This window comes from Bubalus kerabau, chromosome 1 (genome assembly GCF_029407905.1).
Source record: "Bubalus kerabau isolate K-KA32 ecotype Philippines breed swamp buffalo chromosome 1, PCC_UOA_SB_1v2, whole genome shotgun sequence".
Classification (NCBI taxonomy): Eukaryota; Metazoa; Chordata; class Mammalia; order Artiodactyla; family Bovidae; genus Bubalus; species Bubalus kerabau.
Window position 1 is genome coordinate 132,191,813 of NC_073624.1, and position 27,832 is coordinate 132,219,644.

General features: G+C 37.9%; 1 protein-coding gene across 1 annotated transcript in view; it reads right to left on the minus strand.

The window, feature by feature from the left end:
- The window catches only part of ERO1B (endoplasmic reticulum oxidoreductase 1 beta), a 71,450-nt gene that overhangs the window by 19,984 nt on the left and 23,634 nt on the right, over window positions 1-27,832 (minus strand). Inside the window, exons 3-8 of the mRNA XM_055588888.1 lie at window positions 24,581-24,664; window positions 18,919-18,960; window positions 17,464-17,546; window positions 5,890-5,963; window positions 534-654; window positions 350-396 (exon numbers count right to left, since the gene is read on the minus strand). Coding sequence (XP_055444863.1) covers window positions 350-396; window positions 534-654; window positions 5,890-5,963; window positions 17,464-17,546; window positions 18,919-18,960; window positions 24,581-24,664 — 451 coding nt within the window. The remainder of the gene's footprint in view (window positions 1-349; window positions 397-533; window positions 655-5,889; window positions 5,964-17,463; window positions 17,547-18,918; window positions 18,961-24,580; window positions 24,665-27,832) is intronic.

The window sequence follows — 27,832 nt, forward strand, 5'->3', positions numbered from 1 at the left end:
CTAATACCTAGATCCTAATTCCAAAGATTCTGACAACTGGTATGGGATAAGGCCTGGACATCCAGATTTTCGGGAGTTCCCCAGAACCTCTAATATATATGGATTACTCATATTTCTAATTTATTTTATATAAAGCTCCTAGTTTAGGACCTGGCACATATCAAGCAGTCAATAAAGGACAGTAATTATAAAAACATGTGGAAATCTTGACACAACTAAGAACTAAGCTTATTCTTTTAATCATTCAAATTAGCAAATATACAAAATAGCTGAAAAATTTCTCAATACATAGTTACAAAAGTATTTTGTAAATAATATCCAAAAGCATGAAAATGTATGAGACGCCCACCTCGGCTGGGTGCCAGAGGATTTAAAGGACGATAAACAGATCGAGGCCTGAAAAAGAAGTGTACAAAATTCAGACGTAAATGGTTTGACATTTTGACGTAATTTTTTCCAAAGGAAACAAATATTCCCTTCCTTCCACCTTCCCTCTAGACAATCCTCCTCCTTCCCCTACCCCCTCCAGTTACTTGAAACAATTCTCTTCATAGATGCTGTTCCACACTCTCCACGCAGAGGACCCTTTATAGCCGGTGTAACGCTCGGGATTCAGCAGCAGGTCTACATACTGAGCAGCTGGAGATCTCTCATCTGAAGAAGAAACAATTCATAAAACCATCTACATGTCACCATCTATGCAAAATTTACCATTACAAAGCAAACAGGGCTACACAAAAGTTAGAGAAATACTGCACTTTCAAGCCATCTCCAAGTTAAAAGGTAAAGTGGTTAGCACACTTATGACTGTCCTTGACCCAGGATTTATAATCACTTGAACTTAAGAAAGGAAAAATAACTTCTCCCTTTCTTTTGGACGCTCAGTGCTCTTTTAAGTAACATAACATCCCTTACCTTAATTAGAGTCATTAATTACTTCTCAAGTTTAAACCACCAAGACTGAAAAGACCTAACCAAATCATAACCTGTTTTAATATTTCATGTGTTTGCCCCTCTCCATGTATATAGCTACCTAAACACATACTTGAGACATGTTAGTACATATTATATGAAAAAAGCTCTCTCTGTTACTCTCTGCTTGGACTTAGGAAGTAAATGGTACAATAACTTTGAGATTCAAAATTGATCATTCAGAGTTACACCATGTTCTAGTAAAAAAAAAGTTATAAATTTATTTTTACCAATGTTAATATATTATTTAACATATTAACTGGTTAACATATTGGTTAGTAGGCACAACTTCAAGAACTTATTAGCACATTTAAAATTAAATAATGACTTTCCATGTTGAAACCCAAATAAGTATTTCCTAGATCTCTACTATTTGGACAATATTTTGAGAGAGATCTCTGCGGGATACAAAAGATAAAAGGAAAAATCATCTTAATTATTGAGGTTCATATTTTGGGTAGAAAAGGGAACTACAGGTCTTCTTACCTACACAAAAATTATAATGACTATGCTTCACAAATGTAATAATACTTACAGGCTGCAGTGCTATGTATATTGGCACAGATGTATTCTTTTATTTATATGCTTCCTATTTTTTGGTGTCATGGTATTAATCAATGATATTAATATATAGTCACCTGACTTGAAACAAGACCAAATATGGTCATTAAAATATAGTCCCTCTTAGTTTCATTACTTGTCAGTCAAAAATATTCACTGGCCATTCAATGACCATAGATTAAGATTATCCATAATCCTAAAAGGAAAAAAGAGCATCCTGATACATGTCTTCTGAGAACTACCTGGTACTTTAGTGATGCAGGAAGAGTACAAAGCTAATTTCAACTTCCCATTAGTAAACGAGTGGTATCTCACAGATGATGGAAATATGATTTTAAAGAATACTGGCTCTATTTTTAGCACTAACATTATACAGATACTCCACTATGTAAATTAAGGCATAGAAACAGTTTATTTGTAAATGGAAGAATAGAAACTGTCTAAAGACATTTCTTAATCAAGACTTAAGACTAATTAATTTAAAAATTTTTAATTAACAAATTAAAATTTAAATAAGTTAATGAATTTTATTTTTACAGTAAAATTTTAAAAGCTTTATAATGACTAACTTCTGTTAATTATTTTAAATTTCTTTGAGCCATTCTTAGTTCACCTTACAAAACTGAGTTATCTATATGAACTTAAATACTAAATTAATATCATAAATATATACTCATATACATATGTCCATATGTATAAAGTACATGTGTGTACACACATAAGCCTACACTTACATAGAGCTATATGAATGTGCAGATTGAATTAGTATCACACTCTTCACCCAATTAAACCAACTAAACAGTAAAAAAAAAATCCTTGGATTCAGATATTAAAGTATATGGATTTAAAGTATACTTCAAGGGAGTAGAAAGTCACATGAGCAAAATCAATTATACAGGTTTTAAAATTAAGTAAAACTTACATTCTTCATGTTCTTAATATGTATTCCTTTAATTCAACCAAAAGTTGTTTTAAAACATTTAATACTTTTTCAAATCATGAAAAAGGTGGGTTTTGTTAACCTACAGAAAGTATTAGCAAACTATGGCCCACAAGACAAGTCTGGTCTGCTATGTATTTTTGTAAAGAAAGTTTTATGGGCACACAAGGCTTGTTCATTTGCCTATGTGCTGCTTTCACTCTATTATGGCAGACTTGAGCAGTTACAATTGAGACCACGTAAACTATGATCTATCTAATATATATAATATTTATGGTCTATCTAAAATATTTACTATCTGCCCATTTACAAAAGAAAAAGTTTGTCAACTCCTGACTTATGCTGACAAGAATTTCATGACATTCAGAATGAAGAACATATGTGGGAAAAAGCATACACAGGTTGAGGTCCCCTACAAAACACACCCATTCTTACTCCTGGGGTCACCTGTGACATGATGTTAACTAATTTGTTCCTAAACTATAATTTCTCTTCATTTGTACACCTGTATCGTTCATTCAGATAGTTCTCTTGGATCCCTAATAAATCCTCCCCTCAAAAAGTTTTCTCTTCTTCCTCCCTCTACAAACCTACTCCAAAGATATTCCTTCTTTTTGACTATTCTAACAATTACCTAAGGATTCAAAGAATTCCTATTGAGTCTAAATACCTAATTCTGTAAATTTGTCAACTTGAACTAATATTTCTTCTTCCTCCTCAAGTACCCCTTTTATCCGATTGAATTTTCCTTTCACTGCTCTAATTTAGTATTAGTGTTTTGAGGCCACATTGCATTCTCTAGCCCTCCTGACCCATGTATCTCTTAGAATGTAATGGTTGCACAGGCCAACTTAATATGCAGGCTTTTTGCTTATGGACACAGATCAGAAATATCAGACTCAGGACTAAGCCCACAATCTTCTATCTCTGAAGCTACCCCAAACTGCAATTTACTATTAAAACATAATTTCCTCAGTCAAGAAGAAACTATAGTTTATAAAGCACCCAAGTAATTTTGATACACAGCCAGATTTAGAAACTTCTATTTCAAGCAGTATTTTTAACGAATCAATGAACCTGTTGAAAGGGGAAAAATAAAAAAGTAAAAATCTATCACATTATTTATGAACCAACTAGCACTTCCCTGTGGCTCAAAAGGTAAAGAATCTGCCTGCAATGCAGGAGATCTGGGTTTGATCCCTGGATTGGGAAGATCCTCTAGAGAAGGGAATGGCAATCCACTCCAGTATTCTTGCCTGGAGAATCCCATGGACAGAGGAGCCTGGTGAGCTACAGCGTGTGGGTTCACAAAGAGTCGGACGTGACTGAGCAACTAATACTACCACATGAACCAACTACTTCAATCAACAGATATTTATTGGGAATGAACCATGGCCAGGCAGTGGGGACACAGTTATGACCAAAAAGACAAAGTCCTTGCCCTCAAGTAGCTCACAGTCTAGCTGAAGACAGACAATAAACAGTTAAATAATGTCTCACACATAGTTCTTAGTGCTCTGAGAGCAGGCAGCAGTGCACAGAGACAGAGAGGGAAAGCGGTTGCTATTTTATGACAGCAGGTTCTCTAATGAGGTGACATTTGAGCAGAAACCTGAGGCAAAGGAAGCAGCAAGCCATGCATAAAAAACAATAACAAAAAAATAAATAAATAGAGAGGGGTAAGGAGAGCAGCCTACCTCAAACCACTAAATTATTTAAAAACCTATTATTTGATCTATAAGGATTGTCTTCCTTTCAAATAAGAACAAAGCCAAAAACAAATCAGCAGACAACAGGGTGTTTGGCTATATTCCAATACACGGGGGTGAACATTCTTTAGATTTTTTGCTTTAATCTAATAATTTAGATTATTGAAATAACAATGACACCAAAGCTACCCTGATGGTATTTTTTTTAATTGTAGGTCAAAAAATCTTTGGGACACACATGAACATTACTACCCAGAAGAAGTGGTAATACAACTCGTAGCATGGTTTCACATGTTTAAGACCTACACAAACTATAAAAACTACCAGTTATTTTAATTATGTAATTCTAAAATTTTTAAAAGATGATTTTATGTAGGTAGCCATGTGAGTGCTTACCCAGCAATAGTGACTTGCTTTGATGAAACCTTTGCCAATTCTAAATATCATTAACAGGGGTATTTTACAAATTTGCCTATCACTATATTCAAAAAAAACTTTGTTCAGATTTCTTAACAATTTCCTTGCTGAAACCATATAAACCGTGGTAATAACACTCCCTCTCCCAGTGTCTCCTCAATTTACCATAATATTGGAGAAGTGCCCTGTAAGTATCCCATTACAGACTGTATTAACAGCACAATTCTACATATGAATCTTTAAAAAATTTTTAGAAAGCAGATCACTTTAGATGCTTTAAAAATTCAGAAGAACTTCTGCTGCCTGTTAATTATGTGTGCTTGAACCTCAAATCCTTTTCCACCTCAAAAAATATAATAATACCAAGGTAAAAGGTAAAGAGAGGCCGAATGAATTGTCCTAAGCCTACGCAGCACAATTATTGGGAGTATTCTGTAGACAAAAGATCTGGAGACACATCAATTATCTTCTGCTGAAAGAAATGGTAGTTACTATTGAACCGTGATCTGGCTTTATTCTATTCCAAACAGGGCTGTGGGGATCAAGTTAGAGTCCTTGGAATATTGGAAGGTGTCTTTATGTTAGTTTGTTGAGACCTCCAACTAATTTCATTGTGAACATTTCTATAATATGGTCACAGACCTATAACTAAGTGGCTTGAATTAGAGGTCCATAGGAGATGGGGGTGTCACAATGGAAAGAAGACATGTGTGGGAATAAGATCTAGGATTGAATCCTGTCTCAGCTTCTTGCTACTCTGTGATCTTGGGCAAGCTTTTAGTCTTTTTGAGACTCAGTTTCCTCAGATATAAAATAATACACACCTCAACCCACTCCAGTACTTTTGCCTGGAAAATCCCATGGCAGAGGAGCCTGGTAGGCTGGAGTCCATGGGGTCGCTAAGAGTCAGACATGACTGAGCGACTTCACTTTCACTTTTCACTTTTCAGCATTGGAGAAGGAAATGGCAACCCACTCCAGTGTTCTTGCCTGGAGAATCCCAGGGACGGGGGAGCCTGGTGGGCTGCCGTCTGTGGGGGCGCACAGAGTCGGACACGACTGAAGCGACTTAGCAGCAGCAGCAGTGTAGTTGTAAAGCTAAGAAATGATGAACTTAAGGCACTTAGTACAAGGCCTGGAACACCAGTTCTTAATAAATACTATTATGAATAATAAGATCCACATACAACATCCTGTGTATTAAAGCTGTAACTTTGTATTTTCACTGATATAAGTATCTTAAAAGGGTTAAAGTTAAAATAATGTAATTACAATAGTTTATTTTATTACCATCAAGTTCACAAAAGTGATCCTGTGAATCATCATATCTTGCCCAGTCAATGAAAGCTTCTTTGCTTTGATTACTAGGGGAAGGAGGAATAAAAGAGAAAAAGGATTAAATTTGGAGTTGAAAAGTTTGACACTGTATTCTAGTGTATTAAAAATAGATAATCTGAGATCACTTCTTCATTAATTAGATGGCATTACAAATTCAGTTAGTGGTCACATGAAACAATGATTAAAACAAGTGATATGAAAGACAGATATTAATTTCCACGAGTGATTTTCATTTCTTAACTACATTAAAACTACTTTAGGCCTAGTTCAATGATAATTACTTAGACCAGAAAACTAATTTACAAATACGTATAAGATGCAATTAAACACAAAACTCAAGCTGGTCTTTTCAGTTGACTTAGGCCTGGTGGGCTGCCGTCTATGGGGTCGCACAGAGTTGGACACGACTGAAGTGACTTAGAAGTAGCAGCAGAAACAAAGTAAATATGTATTATTTTTTCCTAAGTAGGAATTAAATTTACTTTCAAGATTCTTTTAATTTAAATTGCTTCTGTATTTATATTACACTCAAAAATACTAAAAAAAAAAAAAAAATCCATCCAACATCCCTTAGTAACATCAATGTAACTTTTATCACACTGTATTATTCATTTTACACATAACCTCACATTTAACAAAATCTATGACAAGATTTCTGGCCAGGAGAACTGATAAAGGAACAACTACACTCAAAATAAACCCTGACCTATATTTCCTTTAACCTATATTCAGACCTTCTCTATCTTAAATACACAGTGGCAGCATATATAAGAGAAGTATTATTACCCTTCTTTACTCACTACACAAAAAGAAAAAAAACAAGGCAAAAAAATTATGTACTAATATAAATCAGGTATTCCTAAATGTGGTACTGTCATAGCCAATAATTTATTTTGCATTTGAAAAGCTGCTGCATAGCATAACCACTGCATGAGTATATAAGGCTGTCTGCACTACAACCACCTTACCAATAAAAATCTCCAATTTACCCCAGGATTTTCTATGAGAATATATAATTAAAGTTAATAAAAAAAATTTATACCATAACTGACTCAGTTGACATATATGATGCCGTAAAACAAGAATGCCTAAGTTCTAGTTACAACTAAAATGATAACTTTTGTCATGTTTAATCAGATAAGTTTTCTCCTGAAAATAGTAAGGAACAAAGCAATTTTGATATAAACACCTATTTTCTTATTAGCAATATGACTAACTTAGAGGAACGTTTAGTACCTTTATTTGATGAGGTTTTCTAATTGTTTCATCTAACCCTTCCCTAAAGCCATGGTAGCAGAAAAGATATGGAATGCTGCTGCTGCTAAGTTGCTTCAGTCGTGTCCAACTCTGTGCAACCCCATAGATGGCAGCCCACCAGGCTCTGCCATCCCTGGGATTCTCCAGGCAAGAACACTGGAGTGGGTTGCCATGTCCTTCTCCAATGCATGAAAGTGAAAAGTGAAAGTGAAGTCACTCAGTCGTGTCTGACTCTTAGCGACCCCATGGACTGCCGCCCACCAGGCTCCTCCGTCCATGGGATTTTCCGGGTAAGAGTACTGGAGTGGGTTGCCATTGCCTTCTCCGATGGAATGCTAATCTAATGCTAATAGAGCTGGCCCAGTTTGGTTTAAAAATGAGCTGGAAGGCAACTTAGAGATCATCTAGCCCAGCTTTTCTAAAAAGTCAGTTTGAAGATCAATGCCGCAGTACTTACAGAAGAATTTCGTGGTCTTAACCTAGGGCTTCCTATCAAGATGCTGCTGTGAGTTAAAGTAGTCATCTTTAAAGTGGGAAATGGGCAGGAAGGGATGGGATGGAGGGATTACACAGGGGCATGAGAAAACTTTGGGGAGTGTGTATATAATTATCTTGATTGTGCTGAGTTTTGTGAGTGTACACTTGTCAAAACATTACATTGTACATTTTGAATAGGTATAGTGTATTGAATGTCAAGTGCACTTCTATAAAGCACTACTGGTTGTCAGAGAAGTTGTGGGATGAGGAATTCCTGTACAGTACTAGTAGCAGCAATGTATTTTGGTACAGTCATTTTGGAAAACCATTTGGCAGTTCTTAATTCCCTGGTGGCTCAGTGGTAAAAAAAAAAAAAAAAAAAAAAAAAAAAAATCTGCCTGCCAATGCAGGCAGTGTGGGTTCAAAGATGCCTCTGTGGAAGGAAACGGCAATCTACTCCAGTATTCTTGCCTGGGAAATGCCATGGACAGAGGACCCTGACAGGCTGTAGTCTGTGGGGTCACAAAAGGATTGGACACAACTTAGTGACTAAACAATTCCCCCTGTAGGTATACTTCTCCACAGAAATGCATACAAATGTACCACCGAATAGCTACCTAAATGTTTTGTGAAATGGCCAAAACCCATTGGCCCATACGGCCAATCCACCATATTATTCAACATAATGTTGCATAAAATAAGCCAGACACAAAAGAAGACACACTGTATTATTCCACTTATATAAGCTGGCAAAACTATTCTTTGCTAATATAACTCAAAATCATGGTTAACTGTGCAAAGTGATAATGGTTAGGAAAGCACCTAAGGTGATCTCCTGGGTGCAAGTATCTTATTCTGGATGGTGGCTAATGGAGTTGGTTTACTCTGTAAAATTAAATTGACTTTTATACTTAGACTTGTATACTTTATTATATGTGTGTTAAACTTAAAAGTTCAAAAAATTAATAACTATGGTTCAACAACAGAAATTTATAAGTGAAATCAAAAGACAAGCCCTAACATCCCATATAACCAACAAAGAAATATTATCAGATTATACGAAGAGTACCTACAAATTAATTTAGAAATGTACCCTTTCCCCAAAGGAGAGAATAGCAAAGAATATGAACAGGCCATTTACCTCAAAAATCTTATGATTACTTAAGGCCCAGTCCCTGGATCACGTCTCTATTTATATTTTCTCCTTGGTAATCTCACTCAGGTTTATGGTTTTTAAATATCACATATTCATTGAATGACTCCCACATTTTCTTTCCAGTCTGGACCTCTCCCCTGAAACTGAGACTTGTATATCTGCCTGTCTGACATCTCCATAGGCAGTTCAAACTTAACAAGTACAAGGTTGAACTAAAATTTCCCATCAAACTTGCTCCTCTTGTGGATGTCCCCACTGCAGCAAGTGGCAGCTTCATTTTCTTAGTTCCAAATCTTGTTACTTATTCACAGCTCCTATCTGTTTTCATATACAATCCTTCAGATTCATTCCTTCAGCAAATACTATCAGCTCTACCTTCATGGATTGGAGAAGGAAATGGCAAGCCACTCCAGTGTTCTTTCCTAGAGAATCCCAGGGATGGGGGAGCCTGGTGGGCTGCCATCTCTGGTGTCGCACAGAGTCGGACACGACTGAAGCAACTTAGCAGCAGCAGCTACCTTCAAAATCTATTCTGAATATGACCACTTCTCAATGTTTCCACTGCTATCAGTTCAGTTCAGTTGCTCAGTCGTGTCAGACTATTTGCACCCCATGGATTGCAGCATGCCAGGCTTCCTGTCTGTCACCAAATCCCAGAGCTTCTCAAACTCATGACCACAGAGTCAGTCATGCCATCCAACCATCTCATCTTCTGTTATCCCCTTCTCCCACCTTCAATCTTTCCCAGCATCAGGGTTTTTTTTCAAGGAGTCAGTTCTTCGCATTACGTGGCTAGAGTATTGGAGCTTCAGCTTCAGCATCGGTCCTTCCAATGAATATTAATGACTGATTTCCTTTAGGATGGATTGGTTGGATCTCTTTGCAGTCCAAGGGACTCAAGAGTCTTCTCCAACATCACAGTTTCAAATCATCAGTTCTTCAGTGCTCAGCTTTCTTTATAGTCCAACTCTCACATCCATACATTGACTATTGGAAAAACCATCACTTTGACTATACAGACTTTCATTGGCCATTCTTAATGACTTTCGTAATGCCCCTACTTTTAAATATGCTGTCTAGGTTTGTCATAGCATTTCCCCCAAGGAGCAAGTGTCTTTTAATTTCATGGACTATCCATAGGCCAACTCTCACATCTATACACAACTACTGGAAAAACCATAGCTTTGACTAGATGGACCTTTGTTGGCAAAATAATGTCTCTGCTTTTTAATATGCTGCCTAGGTTGGTCATAACTTTCTTTCCAAGGAGCAAGCATCTTTTAATTTCATGGCTGCTGTCACCATCTACAGTGATTTTGGAGCCAGGAGAGAGAAAGTCTGTCACTGTTTCCACTGTTTCCCCATCTATTTGCCATGAAGTGATGGGACCAGATGCCATGATCTTTTCTGAATGTTGAGCTTTAAGCCAACTTTTTCACTCTCCTCTTTCACTTTCCTCAAGAGGTTCTTCTTTGCTTTCTGCCGTTAAGGGTGGTATCATCTGCTTATCTGAGGTTATTGATATTTCTCATGGCAATCAGATTCCAAGTGTGCTTCATCCAGCCTGGCATGATATACTCTGCATATAAGTTAAATAAGCAGGGTGACAATATATAACCTTGACGTACTCCTTTCCCTATTTGAAATCACTCTACTGTTTCATGTCCAGTTCTAACTGTTGCTTCCTGACCTGCATACAGATTTCTCAGGAGGAAGGTAACGTTGTCTGGTATTCCCATCTCTTTCAGAATTCTCCAGAGTTTGTTGTGATCCACACAGTCAAAGGCTTTGGTGTAGTCAATAAATCATAAATATGTTCTGGAACTCTCTTGCTTTTTTGATGATCCAACGGATATTGGCAGGTTGATCTCTGGTTCCTCTGCCTTTTCTAAACCCAGCTTGAACATAAGGAAGTTCTCAGTTCATGTATTGTTGAAGCTTCGCTTGGAGAATCTTGAGTATTACTTTGCTAGTGTGTGAGATGAGTGCAATTGTGCGGTAGTTTGAGCATTCTTTGGCATTGCCTTTCCTTTGGAATTATAATGAAAACTGACCTTTTCCAGTCCTGTGGCCACTGTCGAGTTTTCCAAATTTGCTGGCATATTGAGTGCAGCACTTTCACAGTATCATCTTTTAGGATTTGAAACAGCTCAACTGGAATTCCATCACTTCCACTAGCTTTGTTCGTAATGATGCTTCCTAAGGCCCACTTGACTTCACATTTCAGGATGTCTGGCTCCAGGTGAGTGATCACACCACTGTGGTTATCTGGGTCGTGAAGATCTTTTTTGAATAGTTCTTCTGTGTATTCTTGCCACCTCTTCTTAATATCTTCTGTTTCTGTTAGGTCCATATCATTTCTTTCCTTTATTGTGCCCATCTTTGCATGACATGTTCCCTTCGTATCACTAATTTTCTTGAAGAGATCTCTAGTCTTTCCCATTCTATTGTTTTCCTCTATCTCTTTGCATTGATCATTGAAGAAGGCTTTCTTATCTCTCCGTGCTATTCTTTGGAATTCTGCTTTCACATGGGTGTATCTTTTCTTTTCTCCTTTGCCTTTCACTTCTCTTCTTTTCTCAGCTATTTGAAAGGCCTCCTCAGACAACCATTTTGCCTTTTTGCATTTCTTTTTCTTGGGGATGGTCTTGATCCCTGCTTCCGATACAGTGTCATGAACCTCCATCCATAGTTCTTCAGGCACTCTTTCTATCAGATCTAATCCCTTGAATCTATTTGTCACTTCCACTGTATAATCTGAAGGGGTCTGATTTAGGTCATACCTGAATGGTCTAGTGGTTTTCCCCACTTTCTTCAACTTAAGCCTGAATTTGGCAATAAGGAGTTCATGATCTGAGCCACAGTCAACTCCTGGTCTCGTTTTTGCTGACTATATAGAGCTTCTCCATCTTCGGCTGTGAAGAATATAATCAATCTGATTTCGGTATTGACCACCTGGTGATGTCCATGTGTAGTCTTCTCTTGTGCTGTTGGAAGAGGGTGTTTGCTATGACCAGTGCATTCTCTTGGCAAAACTCTGTTAGCCTTTGCCCTGCTTCATTTTGTATTTCAAGGTCAAACTTGCCTGTTACTCCAGGTATTTCTTGTTTTCCTACTTTTGCACTTCCGTCCCCTATAAGTAAAAGGCCATCTTTTTTGGGTGTTAGTTCTAGAAGGTCTTGTAAGTCTTTACAGAACCATTCAACTTCAGCTTCTTCGGCATTAGTGGCTGGGGCAGAGAGTTGGATTACTGTGATATTGAATGGCTTGCCTTGGAAACAAACAGCGATCATTCTGCCATTTTTGAGACTGGACCCAAGTACTGTACTTTGGACTCTTTTGTTGACTGTGATGGCTACTCCATTTCTTCTAAGGGACTCTTGCCCACAGTAGTAGGTATAATGGTCATCTGAGTTAAATTCACCCATTCCAGTCCATTTTACTTCACTGATTCCTAAAATGTCAATGTTTGCTCTTGCCATCTCCTGTTTGACCACTTCCAATTTACCTTGATTCGTGTACCTAACATTCCAGGTTCCTGTGTGGTACTGTTCTTTACAGCATCGGACTTTACTTCCATCACCTGTCACATCCACAACTGGGCATTGTTTTCGCTTTGGCTCCATCTCTTCATTCTTTCTGGTGTTATTTCTCCACTCTTCTCCAGTAGTATAATGGGCACCTACCAACCTGGGCAGTTCATCTTTCAGTGTCATATCTTTTTGCCTTTTCATACTGTTTATGGGGTTCTCAAGGGAAGAATACTGAAGTGGTTTGCCACTGCCTTCTCCAATGGACCACATTTTGTCAGAACTCTCCATGATGACCCATCTGTTGGGTGGCCCACACAGCATGGCTCATAGTTTCACTGAGTTAGACAGGTTGTGGTCCATGTGATCAGTTTGATTAGTTTTCTGTGATTGTGATTTTCCTTCTGTTTGCCCTCTGATGGATAAAGAGAAGAGGCTTATGGAAGCTTCCTGATGGGAGAGACTGACTGTGGGGTAAACTGGGTCTTTTCCTGCTGATGGGTCATGCTCAGTAAATCTTTAATCCAATTTTCTGTTGATGGGTGGGGCTGTGTTCCCTCCCTGTTGTTTGACCTGAGAGCAAACTATGGTGGAGGTAATGAAGATAATGGCGACCTCCTTCAAAAGGTCCCGTGCATGTGGTCCCAGGCATGCAGTGCCACACTCAGTGCCCCTGACCCTGTAGCAGGCTACCGCCAACCCACACCTCCACCAGAGACTCCTGGACACTCACAGGCAAGTCTGGGTCAGTCTCTTGTGGGGCCACTGCTCCTTTCTCCTGGGTCAGGTGCACATAAGGTTTTGTTTGTGCCCTCCAAGAGTCTGTTTCCCCAGTCCTGTATAAAGTTCTGTAATCAAATCCCTTTGCTAAACTCAATATGCCAGCAAATTTGGAAAACTCAGCAGGAGCCACGGGACTGGAAAAGGTCAGTTTTCATTCCAATCCCTAAGAAAGGCAATGCCAAAGAATGCTCAAACTAGCACACAATTGTACTCATTTCACACGCTAGTAAAGTAATACTCAAAATTCTCCAAGCCAGGCTTCAACAGTTCGTGAACCATGAACTTCCAGATGTTCAAGCTAGGAATAGAAAAGGCAGAAGAACCAGAGATCAACTTGCCAACGTCCGCTGGATCATCAAAAAAGCAAGAGAGTTCCAGGAAAGCATCTATTTCTGCTTTATTGACTATGCCAAAGCCTTTGACTGTGTGGATCACAATAAACTGTGGAAAATTCTGAAAGAGATGGGAATACCAGACCACCTTACCTTCCTCCTGAGAAATCTATATGCAGGTCAGGAAGCAACAGTTAGAATTGGACATGGAACAACAGACTGGTTTCAAATAGGAAAAGGAGTACGCCAAGGCTGTATATTGTCACCCTGCTTATTTAACTTACATGCAGAGTACATCATGAGAAACGCTGGGCTGGATGAAGCACAAGCTGGAATCAAGATTGCCGGGAGAAATATCAATAACCTCAAATATGCAGATGACACCACCCTTATGGCAGAAAGCAAAGAAGAAATAAAGAGCCTCTTGAGGAAAGTGAAAGTGGAGAGTGAAAAAGTTGGCTTAAAGCTCAACATTCAGAAAACTAAGATCATGGCATATGGTCCCATCACTTCATGGCAAATAGATGGGGAAACAATGGAAAAAGTGGCAGACTTTATTTTTGGGGGCTCCAAAATCACTGTAGATGGTGACTGCAGCCATGAAATTAAAAGACACTTACTCCTTGGAAGAAAAGTTATGATGAACCTAGACAGCATATTAAAAAGCAGAGATATTACTTTGCCAACAAAGGTCTGTCTAGTTAAGGCTATGGTTTTTCCAGTAGTCATGTATGGACATGAGAGTTGGATTATAAAGAAAGCTGAGTGCTGAAAAATTAATGTTTTTGAACTGTGGTGTTGGAGAAGACTCTTGAGAGTCCCTTGGACAGCAGGGAGATCCAACCAGTCCATCCTAAAGGAAATCAGTCCCGGCTATTCATTGGAAGGACTGAATTTGAAGCTGAAACTCCAATACTTTGGCCACCTGATGCGAAGAACTGACTCATTTGAAAAGATCCTGATTCTGGGAAAGATTGAAGGTGGGAGAAGGGGATGACAGAAGATGAGATGGTTGGATAGCATGACCGGCTCAATGGACATGAGTTTGAGTAAACTCTGGGAGTTGGTGATGGATAGGGAAGCTCGGCGTGCTGCAGTCTATGGGGTCCCAAAGAGTCAGACACGACTGAGCGACTGAACTGACTGAACTGAATCAAATCCCACTGCTCTCCAAAGTCAAATTTCCTGGGGGTTCTACTGCTATCACTCCAGTCTAAACTGAACCACCATCATGTCTTAGAAGGAAACTACTATAACCATACAACCAGGCTTCCACAGATCTGGCTCCGCCAAACCCACTCTCTCAAAATCCTCCAGTAAGTTTTCATTCCACTCAGTTTGAATCAATATTCATAGTTAAGTGTCTTCAAGACTCTATGAGATCTCCACCCTACACTTTCCTTGGCCACTCCTCCCCCAGCACCTTTTGATCTTATCTCCTACTATTTTGTTCTTGTTCACTGTACTCTAGCCACACTGGCCATGTGATTACTCAAGAAGTCAAGGCACACTCCAACCTCAGGGCCTTTTACTAACCATTATGCATTCGTGGAGTACTCATCTCCACCACCCACCAACCCCAACACCACCACTCCCTCCCCTGCAGCCATATTATCCTGACTCCTGCCTTCAAGAGCACTTTGCCTGTTATCACTCTAGTCTTCTTGGACTATTTATTTATTTATCTATTGCTGCACCTCCAGGCATGTGGGATCTTAGTTCCCTGCTGCTGCTGCCGCTGCTGCTAAGTTGCTTCAGTAGTATCCGACTCTGTGCGACCCCATAGACGGCAGCCCACCAGGCTCTGACCAGGGATCAAAAGTGGGCTCCCTGTATTGGAAGGCAGAGTCTTAACCACTGGACCACCAATTTAAAGCAGTGCAAGCACCTTTACTCCAAGGCCTCTATCAGTCTTCCCTGAAAAAATTATTTTTTTCCCTGGCACTCATCATCATTTGACTTACTTCTCATTGACTTTACTTGTTTTAAGCTGCACATGGGCAGGAATCTATTTCTCATGTACACTGCTATACCCCTAGGATAGTGCCTGGCAGTCATTTGTTGAATGAATAAGAAACCCGAATGCCCAATAAACAGAAGGAAAAAATGCCCAAACTCACTGGTAATCAATAAAATATAAACAAAAATGAGATACTATTTCACAGTTAAACATTATCAATTTTTGTCAAAGATGTGGACAACAAAACAAGTTCTTGGTGTTGGAGGCAACACACAGCCACACAAGTATTTTAGAAAGCCATTAGGCAATATCAAGAACAGCTAAGCAACTATATGCAAATAAACATAAAAAAAAAAAAGAGCAGCTGTAAGAAAGCAGTCCTCAGATTCAACAATTTCACTTCTGGTGTATATAAAAAAAATTATCAAGGATGCTCAAACTGGCATAATTTGTAAAAGTAAAAAATTTGTAAGAGCAACAATTTGTAAAAGTAAAAAATGTTCATCAGTGGGGAATACCATATTTTACTTGTCTATTTCCCACTGATGAACACTGGGCTTCCCTGACAACTTAGTTGGTAAAGAATCCACCTGCAATGCAGGGGACCCCAGTTTGATTCCTGGGTCAGGAAGATCCCCTGGAGAAGGGATAGGCTATCCACTCCAGTACTCTGGCCTAGAGAATTCTATGGACTGTAGACAGTCCCTGGGGTGCCAAAGAGTTGGACATGACTAAGCGACTTTCACTTTCACTTTATATGATGAAAACCATCAGCTAAAAGAACAAGGCAAATCTCTGAGTTTTAACATGGATATATCTAGAAAGCAAAATGTGCAGTTAAAGTTTCAGAATGTTATTTAACACATATAATTTACATAAAGGAAAAATAAAATCTTCTACACAAACTACATCTATTTATCTACATATAGTTTATATTATAAACTAAAAATAAAAATATGGACTAGATATACACCAAATTTACTTCTAAGAAAAAAGGGAAGAAAACAGGGACTGAGAAAGAAACATGTGGAATTTCAAATTTGTCTTTGACATTTTTCTCAAAAACATGGTAGATAATGTTAACACTTATTCATTTGGAGTGGTGGATATATGGGTGTTTATTATACCATTATTTCTAATTTTCTACATTAGAATTTTCATGAGTAAATCAGATACATAAAACTGCTAACTTTATTAAGTCATTAACATTTATAGTACACAACTACATATCTAAGCAAGAAAAATAAAAAGAACTTCTATAATACTGCCTTCTGCTCACTCATTTTATACTGCAGTATCTGAGACCATTTACAAATTATTTATGTTGGCCTTCAAAAGCAGGTTTGTACTTAGAGCAAATAAAGAAAAGTCAACAGAAAAAAAAAATGTATGCATTGTAACAGTTATGTTAATAGAAACCTTTAATAGTCAAAATGCAACATATAGATTGAATTACCATTTTTATTTTTAATTGGAGGGTATTTATAATATTGTGATGATTTCTGCCATACATCAACATGAATCTGTCACAGTCACAGGTATACGTATGTCCCCTCCCTCTTAGACCTCCCTCCCCATCCCACCACTCCAGGTTGTCACAGAGCACTGGCTTTAGGAATATAGCAAATTCCCACTGTCTATCTATTTTACATATGGTAATATATATGTTTCAGTGCTACTCTCTTAAATCATCTCACCCTCTCCTTCCCGCAATGAATTACTATTTAAAAAAAACTTAGAGATTCAAGTTTCTTTTTCTATAATAATCAGAAAGAATGACCCATAAACCCTGTTAGCTGAGAAACTGCCTGAATTTTTCCTTTTTAATAGTCATTACTGATGACAGAAATTTAAGAACAAATTAGACAAGAAGGAAAGCTGTCACGGAATTTAGGATAAAGAATAACTTCTTCCTTTCAAAAATTAGTTGAAACTAGTGTTTAATCAAAATCACAAGAAAAATCGAAGATTTCTAATGCAAATAAATTAAACAAGAGAATATTTTCTTAACACTACTAAAATAAAATTTACCTTAATGTGCTGTTAATTGCTCCCAGTTTACTAGCTTGCTCACAGTCTTCTAATTCTTTGGTATTATTTGCCACTTTCGAGTACTGAAAGGAAGTTCATAATAAGTAAGTTTAGTGATAATTATTACCTTTATTTCATTTTCCATTGGCAGAAGAGTCAATTTGTCAATGATAATATATACTAAATATAGATACATCCTATCATCAAAATCCCTAACACAGAGAAGAAATACAAATGAAAATATGTCACAAATTTCCACCTAATAAGTAAGCAAAGACATTAAAAATGTAGCAATTTGCATTGGTATGTTGGTGATGATGTGAACTGAGAAGACTCTCTTGCAAAAGTAACTGAATATTTACATAGAGCTGCAAATATGAATAAATCCTTGAGCCAGCAGTCCTACTGCTGAATCTATATCCAGAGCAACGTTTAAAAACAAGAATCACTCTAGAAAGTTATTTGGTACTCTCTCATAATGTTGAGACAGGCATACCCTTTGGCCCAGCAATCTTACTTCTAAATATAGACCTAAAGAAACTCTTACATATGTGCACAATTCGACGAAAGACAAAGATGCCAGTGCGTCATTGTTTGTAATAGCAAAAACCTGAAAACAATTGAAATGTCTATCAACAGAGGAATGGCTAGTCACACAATTATACAAATATCTATACAACTGAGTATTTTACAGCTATTAAAATTAACAAAATCTACATATATCAGCAGAGACAAAATGTTAAAAGCCAATACTGAGTAAAACTATTAAGCAAAAAATGTTTTTAACTTGAAGAAACACAAAATATCAATTTATTTTAAAGTTTTAAAAATTTCAAGTAAAAGTTCTATATATTACTTGTAGATACATGTATAATACAACATAAAAAGTATCACAGAAGGATACACAACAACTTCAGCAAAGTGGCTAGCTCTAAGGAGGGAGGAAATATTATTATATAATGGGACTGGGACAGAGTTCAGAAGGAATTTCAATTATCTTTATACTATTTATTTTAGATCTGAAACAAAAATACATAAAAAAGGGTGAGTACAAAAGACTGCAAACGGTATAGAGTATAAGAACAAAATGGAGAGCAAATGCATTAGGAAGCAGAGAGACAGGGTATGATTATCTTGTTGAAAAAGAAGAGTAAAAACACATGCCTGATAAAACACCTGCTGATTAGGTAAATTGACACTGTAGTTATGTTTCATAGTTCTTCTAGAAGTTCTAAAAACAGAACTAAAGTATTTCAAAAGAAGCTATATAATTTAATTATAAGAATATATTACACCTCATGACTTGCTACAAAATTAGGGATTTGGGATTTTCAGGCAAAAACGTGTCCATTCTCAGCTAACCATATTATGGTTCTCTTTCGCAACCACATCAAGCAGTAAGGGGCAAGTTTCACTACGTAAAGCAGAAATATTTAATGAAGAAAAGTGACTTACCTTATTAGAATTCCCAGCTTTAATTCCAACTGGAATTTTACTCTTAAAAGAACAACAATAAAAATTTAGAAAATGATCTTTATATTTCTTGAGATTTTTTTCACAAATTATTAATGCCATTATCCTAATTCAAAGACTGTTTTAGTCCACGAGGAGAAAATATACATTCATTCAAATTTTATTTTCACACTACCTCTTGAGATGAAAGGTAAAGAACTACCCCAATGTACAGGCTTGTAAATCACAGTACAGAAAACTGAAAGACAAAGGTTGTCATAATCAGCTCTAATAACTCTCAATGCAGTAAATAATAGTTTATATAATTTTTAGGTTCAAAAAGACCCTAGCAAAATCACTTTTTCCATAAACTTTCTTTCCACAGAAACAACTTTTTAAAAATTAAAAATTATTTGAAATTTATTATGTTCAATTAAAAGTTTTGCTCAAAGTTGACAGTTAAAGTTTAGATAATTTTGAATTAATAGTAAAAAGTAAGTTCTTTGACAGAACTGTGGTCAGCAAGGGGGAGGGTGTGGGAGAGGGAAGGACTGGGAGTTTGGGGTTAGGAGATACAAACTACTGTACGTAGGATGGATAAACAACAAGGCCCTACTGTTAGCACAGGGAACTAAATTCAGCATCCTGTGAAAAAACAAAATGGGAAAAAATATAAAAAAGTATTATAACTGAGTAACTTTGCTATACAGCAGAAATTATCAACATTGTGGACATGACATAATGTCTAAACAACAAAATCAACCACACTTCAATAATTTTTTTTTAAAGAGTAAGCTCTTTGGTTCATGATTAACCTAAGGTCTACCAATGTAAGAACTGCATCAGTTCTTACTATATACAGTAAGAACTGTATATAGGTCTATCTTTTCTGTAAAACCAATAATTTATCTCAAGCATAAATAAATATGAATTATTACAACTGGTTTATCAAACACAATCTTAAATAAAAATCATATCTGAAAGCAGCCTCGGGTTGATCCTCGGATCATACCAGGGGACTGATTTCCAACATCTGAATCTATGGATTATCAAATTAATAGCAAATTACCTATTAAAACTTTTTCATGTTTCATAGATAAAACTTAATGAAATTTTCAGAATAAATATTTTTCTGTCAGGCTGAAGAATGTAAGTAACAATAATGATAAGAAAATTTTCCCCAATGAACAAAGAGATCATGTAGTTAAAACATTACTTGCTGCCAATATTTTATCATTTCAATGTTTTCTAGCACCACAAACAGAGGGCAGAAGAGAGAAAACTATAAAAGTCAAGCCAAATGTAACAGTTACAGTTAAAAGACCCTGAATTTAAAGTACGGAATACTTATCAAAAGTTCCCTCTCACTGTTGTCTTCTAACTCACATAATATGGTAAAATAAAAGTGTACTTGCAGCTTTTTAAAAGGTTTGATGCTAAATGCAGTAACTTGTGACTTAAGCGAATCTTAATACAGGCTATTGAGATATATTGGGATAGGCACCACAGATGATACTCATGTATAACATAAAAATCACAAAAGAGAATTATTAAAAGCAATGACAAATGTAAAGCTAATAACTAAAATCAAACATGAAATAAACCTGGCCATTGCCACTAACAATATGAAGCAGTCTGCAAATTACAAAATTAAGTGAGCCTCACAATTAAATTAGACTTCAAATTATAGAATGCCAATTGTAACTCCGTATCATGACAAGTTTGGGTTCAATATGAAATGCCTACTAAATTCTCCCCCAAAGAGAGAGAAATACAAATATCCTCACATTAATTAAAAGAACCAATATAATGGGATAGTTTTTATCTCCAGAAAGAAATTAAAGAAGATGGCATTGGGAAGGGAAAAGACCAATTTTTAAATACTTCTGTTAGATTTCTTACATTGGGATTTACATGCAAATGAACACTTTCACTTATTTTGTTAGAAATTTAAGACTACAAGACAGAGAAAGAGAAATACTGTATGACATCCCTTATATGTGGAATCTAAAAAGAAATGATACAAATGAACTTACAAAACAGAAAGACTCACAGACTTAAGAGAACGAACTTATGGGGATAGGGGAGGGAAGAGATAGTCAGAGTTTGGACTGGACATGTACACACTGCTATATTTAGAATGGATAACCAACAAGGACCTACTGTACAACACATGGAACTCTGTTCAATGTTATGTGGCAGCCTGGATGGGAGGGGTGTTTGGAAGAGAATGGATACATGTACATGTATGGCTGAGTCTCTTCACTGTTCACCTGCAACTATCACACCATTGTTAATTGGCTTTACTACTACTACTACTACTACTAAGTCGCTTCAGTCGTGTCCAACTCTGTGTGACCCCACAGATGGCAGCCCACCAGGCTCCGCTGTCCCTGAGATTCTCCAGGCAAGAACACTGGAGTGGGTTGCCATTTCCTTCTCCAATGCATGAAAGTGAAAAGTGAAAGTGAAGTCGCTCAGTCGTGTCCGACTCTTTGCGACCCCATGGACTGCAGCTTACCAGGCTCCTCTGTCCATGGGATTTTCCAGGCAAGAGTTCTGGAGTGGGTTGCCATTGCCTTCTCCTAATTGGCTTTACCCCAGTAAAAAATAAAAGGTTTAAAAAAAAAATTTAAGACTACAGAGGATAATCCACTGTAGACAATAAGAAACTGATATTTTAACATAAAAAAACATATATTGTGCAAAGTAACTCTTACAGCTCAGCAGTAAAATGGAAACTCAATTTAAAAATGGGCCAAGTATTTGAACAGACATGCTTTTGATGAATATATACAAATGGCTAATAAGCACCTGAAAAGATACCTGATATCAGGGAAATGCAAATTAAAAGCAAAATGAGATGCCATTTGTAAGGACGGCTAAAATAAAACATAATACAGAGGACTTCCCTAGTGGCACAGTGGATAGCAATCTGCCTGCCAATGAGGCAGACATGGGTTCAATTCCTGATCCAGGAAGATTCTACATGCTTCCACATGCTGCAGAGCAACTAAGCCTATAGGCCACAACTACTGAGCCTGTGTGCTGCAACCACTGAAGCCCGCACACCTAGATAGAGCCTGTGCTCCACAACAAGAGAAGTCATGGCTTCTAAGCCCGTGCACCACAGTGAAGAATAGCCCCCACCTGCGGCAACTAGAGAAAGCCCACACCAAAAAAAACAAAAAAACAAAACAAAACAAGGATAAGACAGCAGTTAAGTGTTGACAAGTATGTAGAGAAACTGGAACCATCATACATTGCTAGAGTCCATGTAAAATGATGCAGTCACAATGGTTAACAGTTTGGCAATTCCTCAAGAGTTAAAGTTATTATATGATCTAGCAATTTCACTCCAAAGCATACTTAAGAGAATTGAAAAACATATGTACACACAAATATCTGTGCCTGGATATTTATTCATTATTCATAGTAGCCAAAAAGTGGAAACAATCCAAATGTCCATCAACTGATAAATAAACAAGATGAGGTATACCCATACAATGGAATATTACTCGGCAATGGGATGAAGTACTGATACACACTATAGCATGGATGGATCTTCAAAACATTATGCTAAGCAAAAGAAACCAGTCACAAATGATCACATACTGTATGATTTTATTTACATGAAGTGTCCATAATAGGCAAATTCATAGAGATAGAATGGATTTAGTGGTTTCCAGCAGGAGAGAGTAGGAAACGGAATGACTGCTCATAAGTAGGGGTTTCTTTCTGGGGTAGTGAAATGTATTACACCTAGACAGTGCTGACTGCTGTGCAATTCTGTAATGCACTAAAACTCACTGAACTGTGACTTTAGAATGAGTTAATTCTATGGTAGGGCAATTATGTCTGAATAAAGCTGTTATTAAAAATCAAAATGATAGTAATGATATTAAATTAAAATAATAATTCAAGTCCATATTGACATAAACATACAATAAATAAAGGAAAAGCTCTTTATGCAGTAGAATGTCAACTAATATAGAAGAAATGGAATCAGAAAAATCACAATTGGACAATCATCATATAAATAATTCAGGCAAGAATCATGAGTGGATGCTAAAACCATGATAGTAAAAATATGATAAAAAACTGGATGTTTTCATAGTTTCAAAAAATGTTTCCCAGTTTACCAAGAAGGAATGCGGCCCATACAAGCCCAATCATGTAATCATGATGACATAATTTGCCTCCCAACAGGACACTGAGAAGGACACAACATCCCTTCTATGGTGTACTGTCCAAAGTGCATGACCTGAATGCAATCATTAGAAAAGTCCAGAAAAACACAAAATAAGAGGTAGTCTCAAAATAACTGGTGTATTTTAAGGAAAGGAGGAAGAGAAAAAGGAAAGGAGGAAGGGAAGGGGTTTGTTAAAGAGACAACAAAAGAGAAAGGAACACTGAAGGACTATTCCAGATTAAAGAAGACTAAAGAGATATGACATCCAAATGCAAGGTATGATTCTGGGTCAGAAACTTAGTTGTTGTTGTTGCTATTTCTGTAAAAGCACATTATTAAGTCAGCTGGTGATCTGTGATTAAAGTCTATAGACATTAGTATTATATAAATATTAATTTCCTGATTTTGTTAATTACACTATGGTTAATAATCTTGTTTTTAAAGAAATATACACTGAATATTTAAGGATAAAAGATCATGTTGGTAACATATCTAAATGGTTCAAAAAATAATAATATTAATATATACATATAGATGGAAGAAGAAAGCAAACTTGATCAACATTTAACATTTGGGGAAATATGGATAAAAAATATATGGGAACTGTTTGTACTATTCTTGCAACTTTTCTGTAGATCTGAAATTATTTCAAACTGAAAAGTTAAAACATTTTATTCTTAAAGGAAAATGTAAATCATTTTTTTTTTAATTTTCCCTTTAGAAAGGACATTGGTTCAGATGTTTTTTTCCTGTTTGTAAGGCAAAAACTAGACTGATTTTAGGTAATAGAACAAAAAAAGTAAAATGAAAATATAGCGTATAACTAATTACTGTCAAAAGTGAAAGAGAAGTCGCTCAGTCGTGTCTGACTCTTTGCGACCCCTATGGACTGTAGCCTACCAGGCTCCTCCGTCCATGGGATTTTCCCAGCAAGAAACTGTCAAAGAGGAATATAATTAATAATGCTAGATGTCAAAAAATAAAGTCTGAAATGTAGCATTCCCCTACTAATAAGTACAGCCATTTTCCTTCCCAATGTAATGAGACCAAGTGAAGATCTAATTCCAAGCTTTGAATTTCCCAACTTTTTTCACTCTAATTCCCACTCTAAATTTGAAATTTAAGGTCTAGTAGCATTTTCTTTGCCCATGAAACAAGATGCAGATTCAATAAAGCATGAAATAACAGCTAACTGTAGATCCTGTCCTAGAATAGGGCTCCATTTTAGAATCAGACTCTAGTTCTACATCCAGTCACCAACATCACTGGATACATGAGTGTCTTCAAACACATTTTGGTGGCAAGTACAGACTAAATCTTCAATAACCTGGTTAAAAAGAAGAAAGTTGAGGGCATATGAATCTGATGCCAAGTCCAAATGCTCTGACATAAGCCTAAAATGTAGAGTTCATGCTTATCTAAAAGCCCAAGAGAAAGCATTTCTTTTCTTGATTTTTAAAAAATTTATTTTACCTCTGGACAAGGCTCCACATGACAGTCTTTTATTGAACAATGGCCATCTTCTGCCCAGAAAGGACATGGTCGCTTCAGGTTAACCTTGAGAGAAAGAATGAATGAGCATTAGTCAACATGTGTCACAGGGCTAAGTATCACTGTGCTGGGCACCAGGGACCTGGTGGTGAAAGAAAAGTATCCTACCCTGTGGCATTTGTACAGCTCAGAAGTTAAAACCACTCAAGTTTTTCAGACATCCAAGGTCTAATATAAATTTTTAAAAAGAAATGCTATTAGTCCTCTGACACTTCAAAAAGGAATGAAGTCCAAGCACACTGCTCATCTGAAGAACCTGGAAAGCATTACAGGACCACTCTATAATGTCTCCCATCTCCTTACCATCACCCACTGACCAGGTTCTCCCAGGCACCCACTCCCTTAACAGACATGCACTGAGCACCCATTCTGCACCAGGCACTGTGTAGGCTCCAGAGGCAGAAAAAGCACACCCTTCCTGAAGCTTATAGTCTCCTGGGGGAACCAGGAATCATCTATTTGAGTGTTTACTTAATTACAAATTCTGGTTGGTGCTACAAAGGAAAATCCAGAGTTCTGTGATGGAAAATATCAGGGCTGGTGGCTGGAGGCATCTGAGGAGGAGGTGGTGTTTTAGTTGGTGGAAATGTGTATATGGAAAGGTAACAGGACTGGGATGGTTCTGGGATTGAGAAGCTGACTTAGTTTCACTGACTTTTAGAGGGGAAGGCAGGGAGTGGCAGGGAATGAGGGAGAGATAGGCAAGACCATGCAGGACATTTCAGCAGGGACAAACTCTGGTTTTCCTATTCTAAACCTAACAGGAAGGCATTAATTCAATAGTACCTCCACATGGATTGCCCAAGCCAAAAATCAAAGCTTTATTTTTACTTCCTCCCTTTCCTTTATCCCCTGCAAACAATTCATCGTTCACTTCTCACCATCTCTTCTGTCACCACCTACTCCTGCCCCGACTACTGCAAGTCTTCCTGCATCTACTGCTATCTAGTCTCTAACACAGTAGCTACAATCAGCTCTTTAAAACACAATTCAGAGCATACCAAGCCCTGCTCAAAACCGTCCCACAGTTTCCCATCACCTTAAATCCACAGGCCCTCCATTGCCTGGCTTCCTACCACCTCTCTGACCTGTCTCCTCCCACAGACCTCCAGGCACAATGGCCTTCTGGATGGGAACACACCAAGTTCCTTCCTGTCTCAGGGCCTTTTTGGTGGCTCCTCCAGATCTTCTATAGCTCAATCCCCCCACCTCCTTCAGTTTAGTTCAGTCACTCAGTCGTGTCTGACTCTGGTTCTCTCAAAGATCACCTCAGCAGAGACCTTTCTGACCAGACTCTCTAAAGTAGTGCCCAGTAAGCACCATACACGCTGTATCATTATAGCATTTATCACTATCTGAATATTATCTACTTATTGTCTGACCCCTTACTGTAAGGATGGGGATTTTGCCTGGTTCATTATTTTACCCCAGTATCTACAACACATAATAGACACCTCAATAAAATAAACGTGAGGTGAGGTAAGCCATACCCAAATTTACAGAGGAAGAGGCAAAAACAGGTAGAAACTGGCAACACGAAGAGAAAGTGGTCAACTCTGCCTATGGGATGTCAGGAGGGCCTCCAAGGTAACAGGTAAAATGGTTATGACTAGAAGTTTCCTAGAGAAAGAGATTTCTAGGCAGAGGGATCAGGATGTCTGAAGGTAAAGAAGCTTAAAATCACCTGGCACCCTTGGAAACTGCAGGTGCCCCTGAGCTGCTGGCTTGCAAATCTAGCTCCTCCCTGACACCTCCACAGGACAGGCACAGACATCTCAAATGTACTAAGACATCCCAAACTGTGCTCTTCCCTGTAGTAATTCTTGCCATCTCAGTAAATACCAACTCCATTATTCTAGTTATTCAGGCCAAAATCCTGGATCATCCTAACTCTCTCTCACCCCACAAAGATACCTCTGAAAATCAGGTCAGTTCAAAATACAAGTCGAATTCAATGGCTGAGAGCCCCTCCCACGGGCTGATTCCCTAGTTTCCTGACCCTTGTTCACCGGCCTCCTCCTGCTGTTCCTCCTCAAATACATGAAGCACACCATGGTCCCTGAGCCTTGACTCTTGTTGTTCCTTAGCTAGCCACAAGGCTTGCTTTCTCATTCCCTTGAGGGTTCCTCCAATGGCAACTTCTCAGTTTGCTGTTTTAAGTTGCTACGTTTTAGGCTAATCTGTTACACAGTGATAGATAATTAATACAAAATGCAAGGAGTAGGCTGTGCACACACTGCAACAGGCTGCTCAAGTTACTCTTCAGGAAGAAACGGCCTCTACCCCAGCCCTGGAAACACTGCAGGCAGCCAACCTTGGCTAATGAGAGCCACTTTGCCCAATGTTACTACATCCAATGACTGGTGTAAGGAAATAAAGGGCTAGACATCCGCCTGAAGTGGGGACAGCTCTGGTTGTACTATTTTAAGAACTCCCCACTAGGGGCTTCCCTGGTGACTCAGTGGTAAAGGACACACCTGATATAATACAGGAGACACAGGTTCAATTCCTGGTCTAGGAAGATCCCACATGCCTCAAAGCAACTAAGCCGGTGCGCTACAACTATTAAGCGTGAGCGCTAGGGCTCGGGAGCTGAAGCTACTGAGTCCACAGCCACAACTACTGAAGCCCAAGCTCCAGAGAAGAGCACCAAGAGAAGCCACCACAAGGAGAAACCTGAGCACTGCAACTGGAGAGCAGCCCCCATTTACTGCAACTAGAGAAAAGCCCTCATAGCAATGAAGACCCAACACAGACAAAATTAAATAAATAAATTCAAAAAATTAAGAACTGCCCCCAAAGTGTCACCGGAGGTCACAGCTTTATTTCCCCCTTTGCCCAGTCCTGACATCTCCCTTCCTTTTCCTTCTCAAGAGCTGCCCCTAATTAACCTCTTGGACACTAAACACAGTCTCAGAGTTGGCTTCCCAGGAACTTAACCTGTGACAACTTGTCCAGCTCCAGAAAAATAAATTACTGCTATTTACGGGGATCACATTAAATTTATATATTAACTCTGGGGCTTCCCAGGTGGCTCAGTGGTAAAGAAATCTGCCTGCCAATGCAAGAGACACAGGGTTGATCCCTAGGTCAGGAAGATCCCCTGGAGAAGGAAATGGCAATCCACCCCAGTATTGTTATCTGGAGAATTTCAGAGACAGAGAAGCCTGGTGG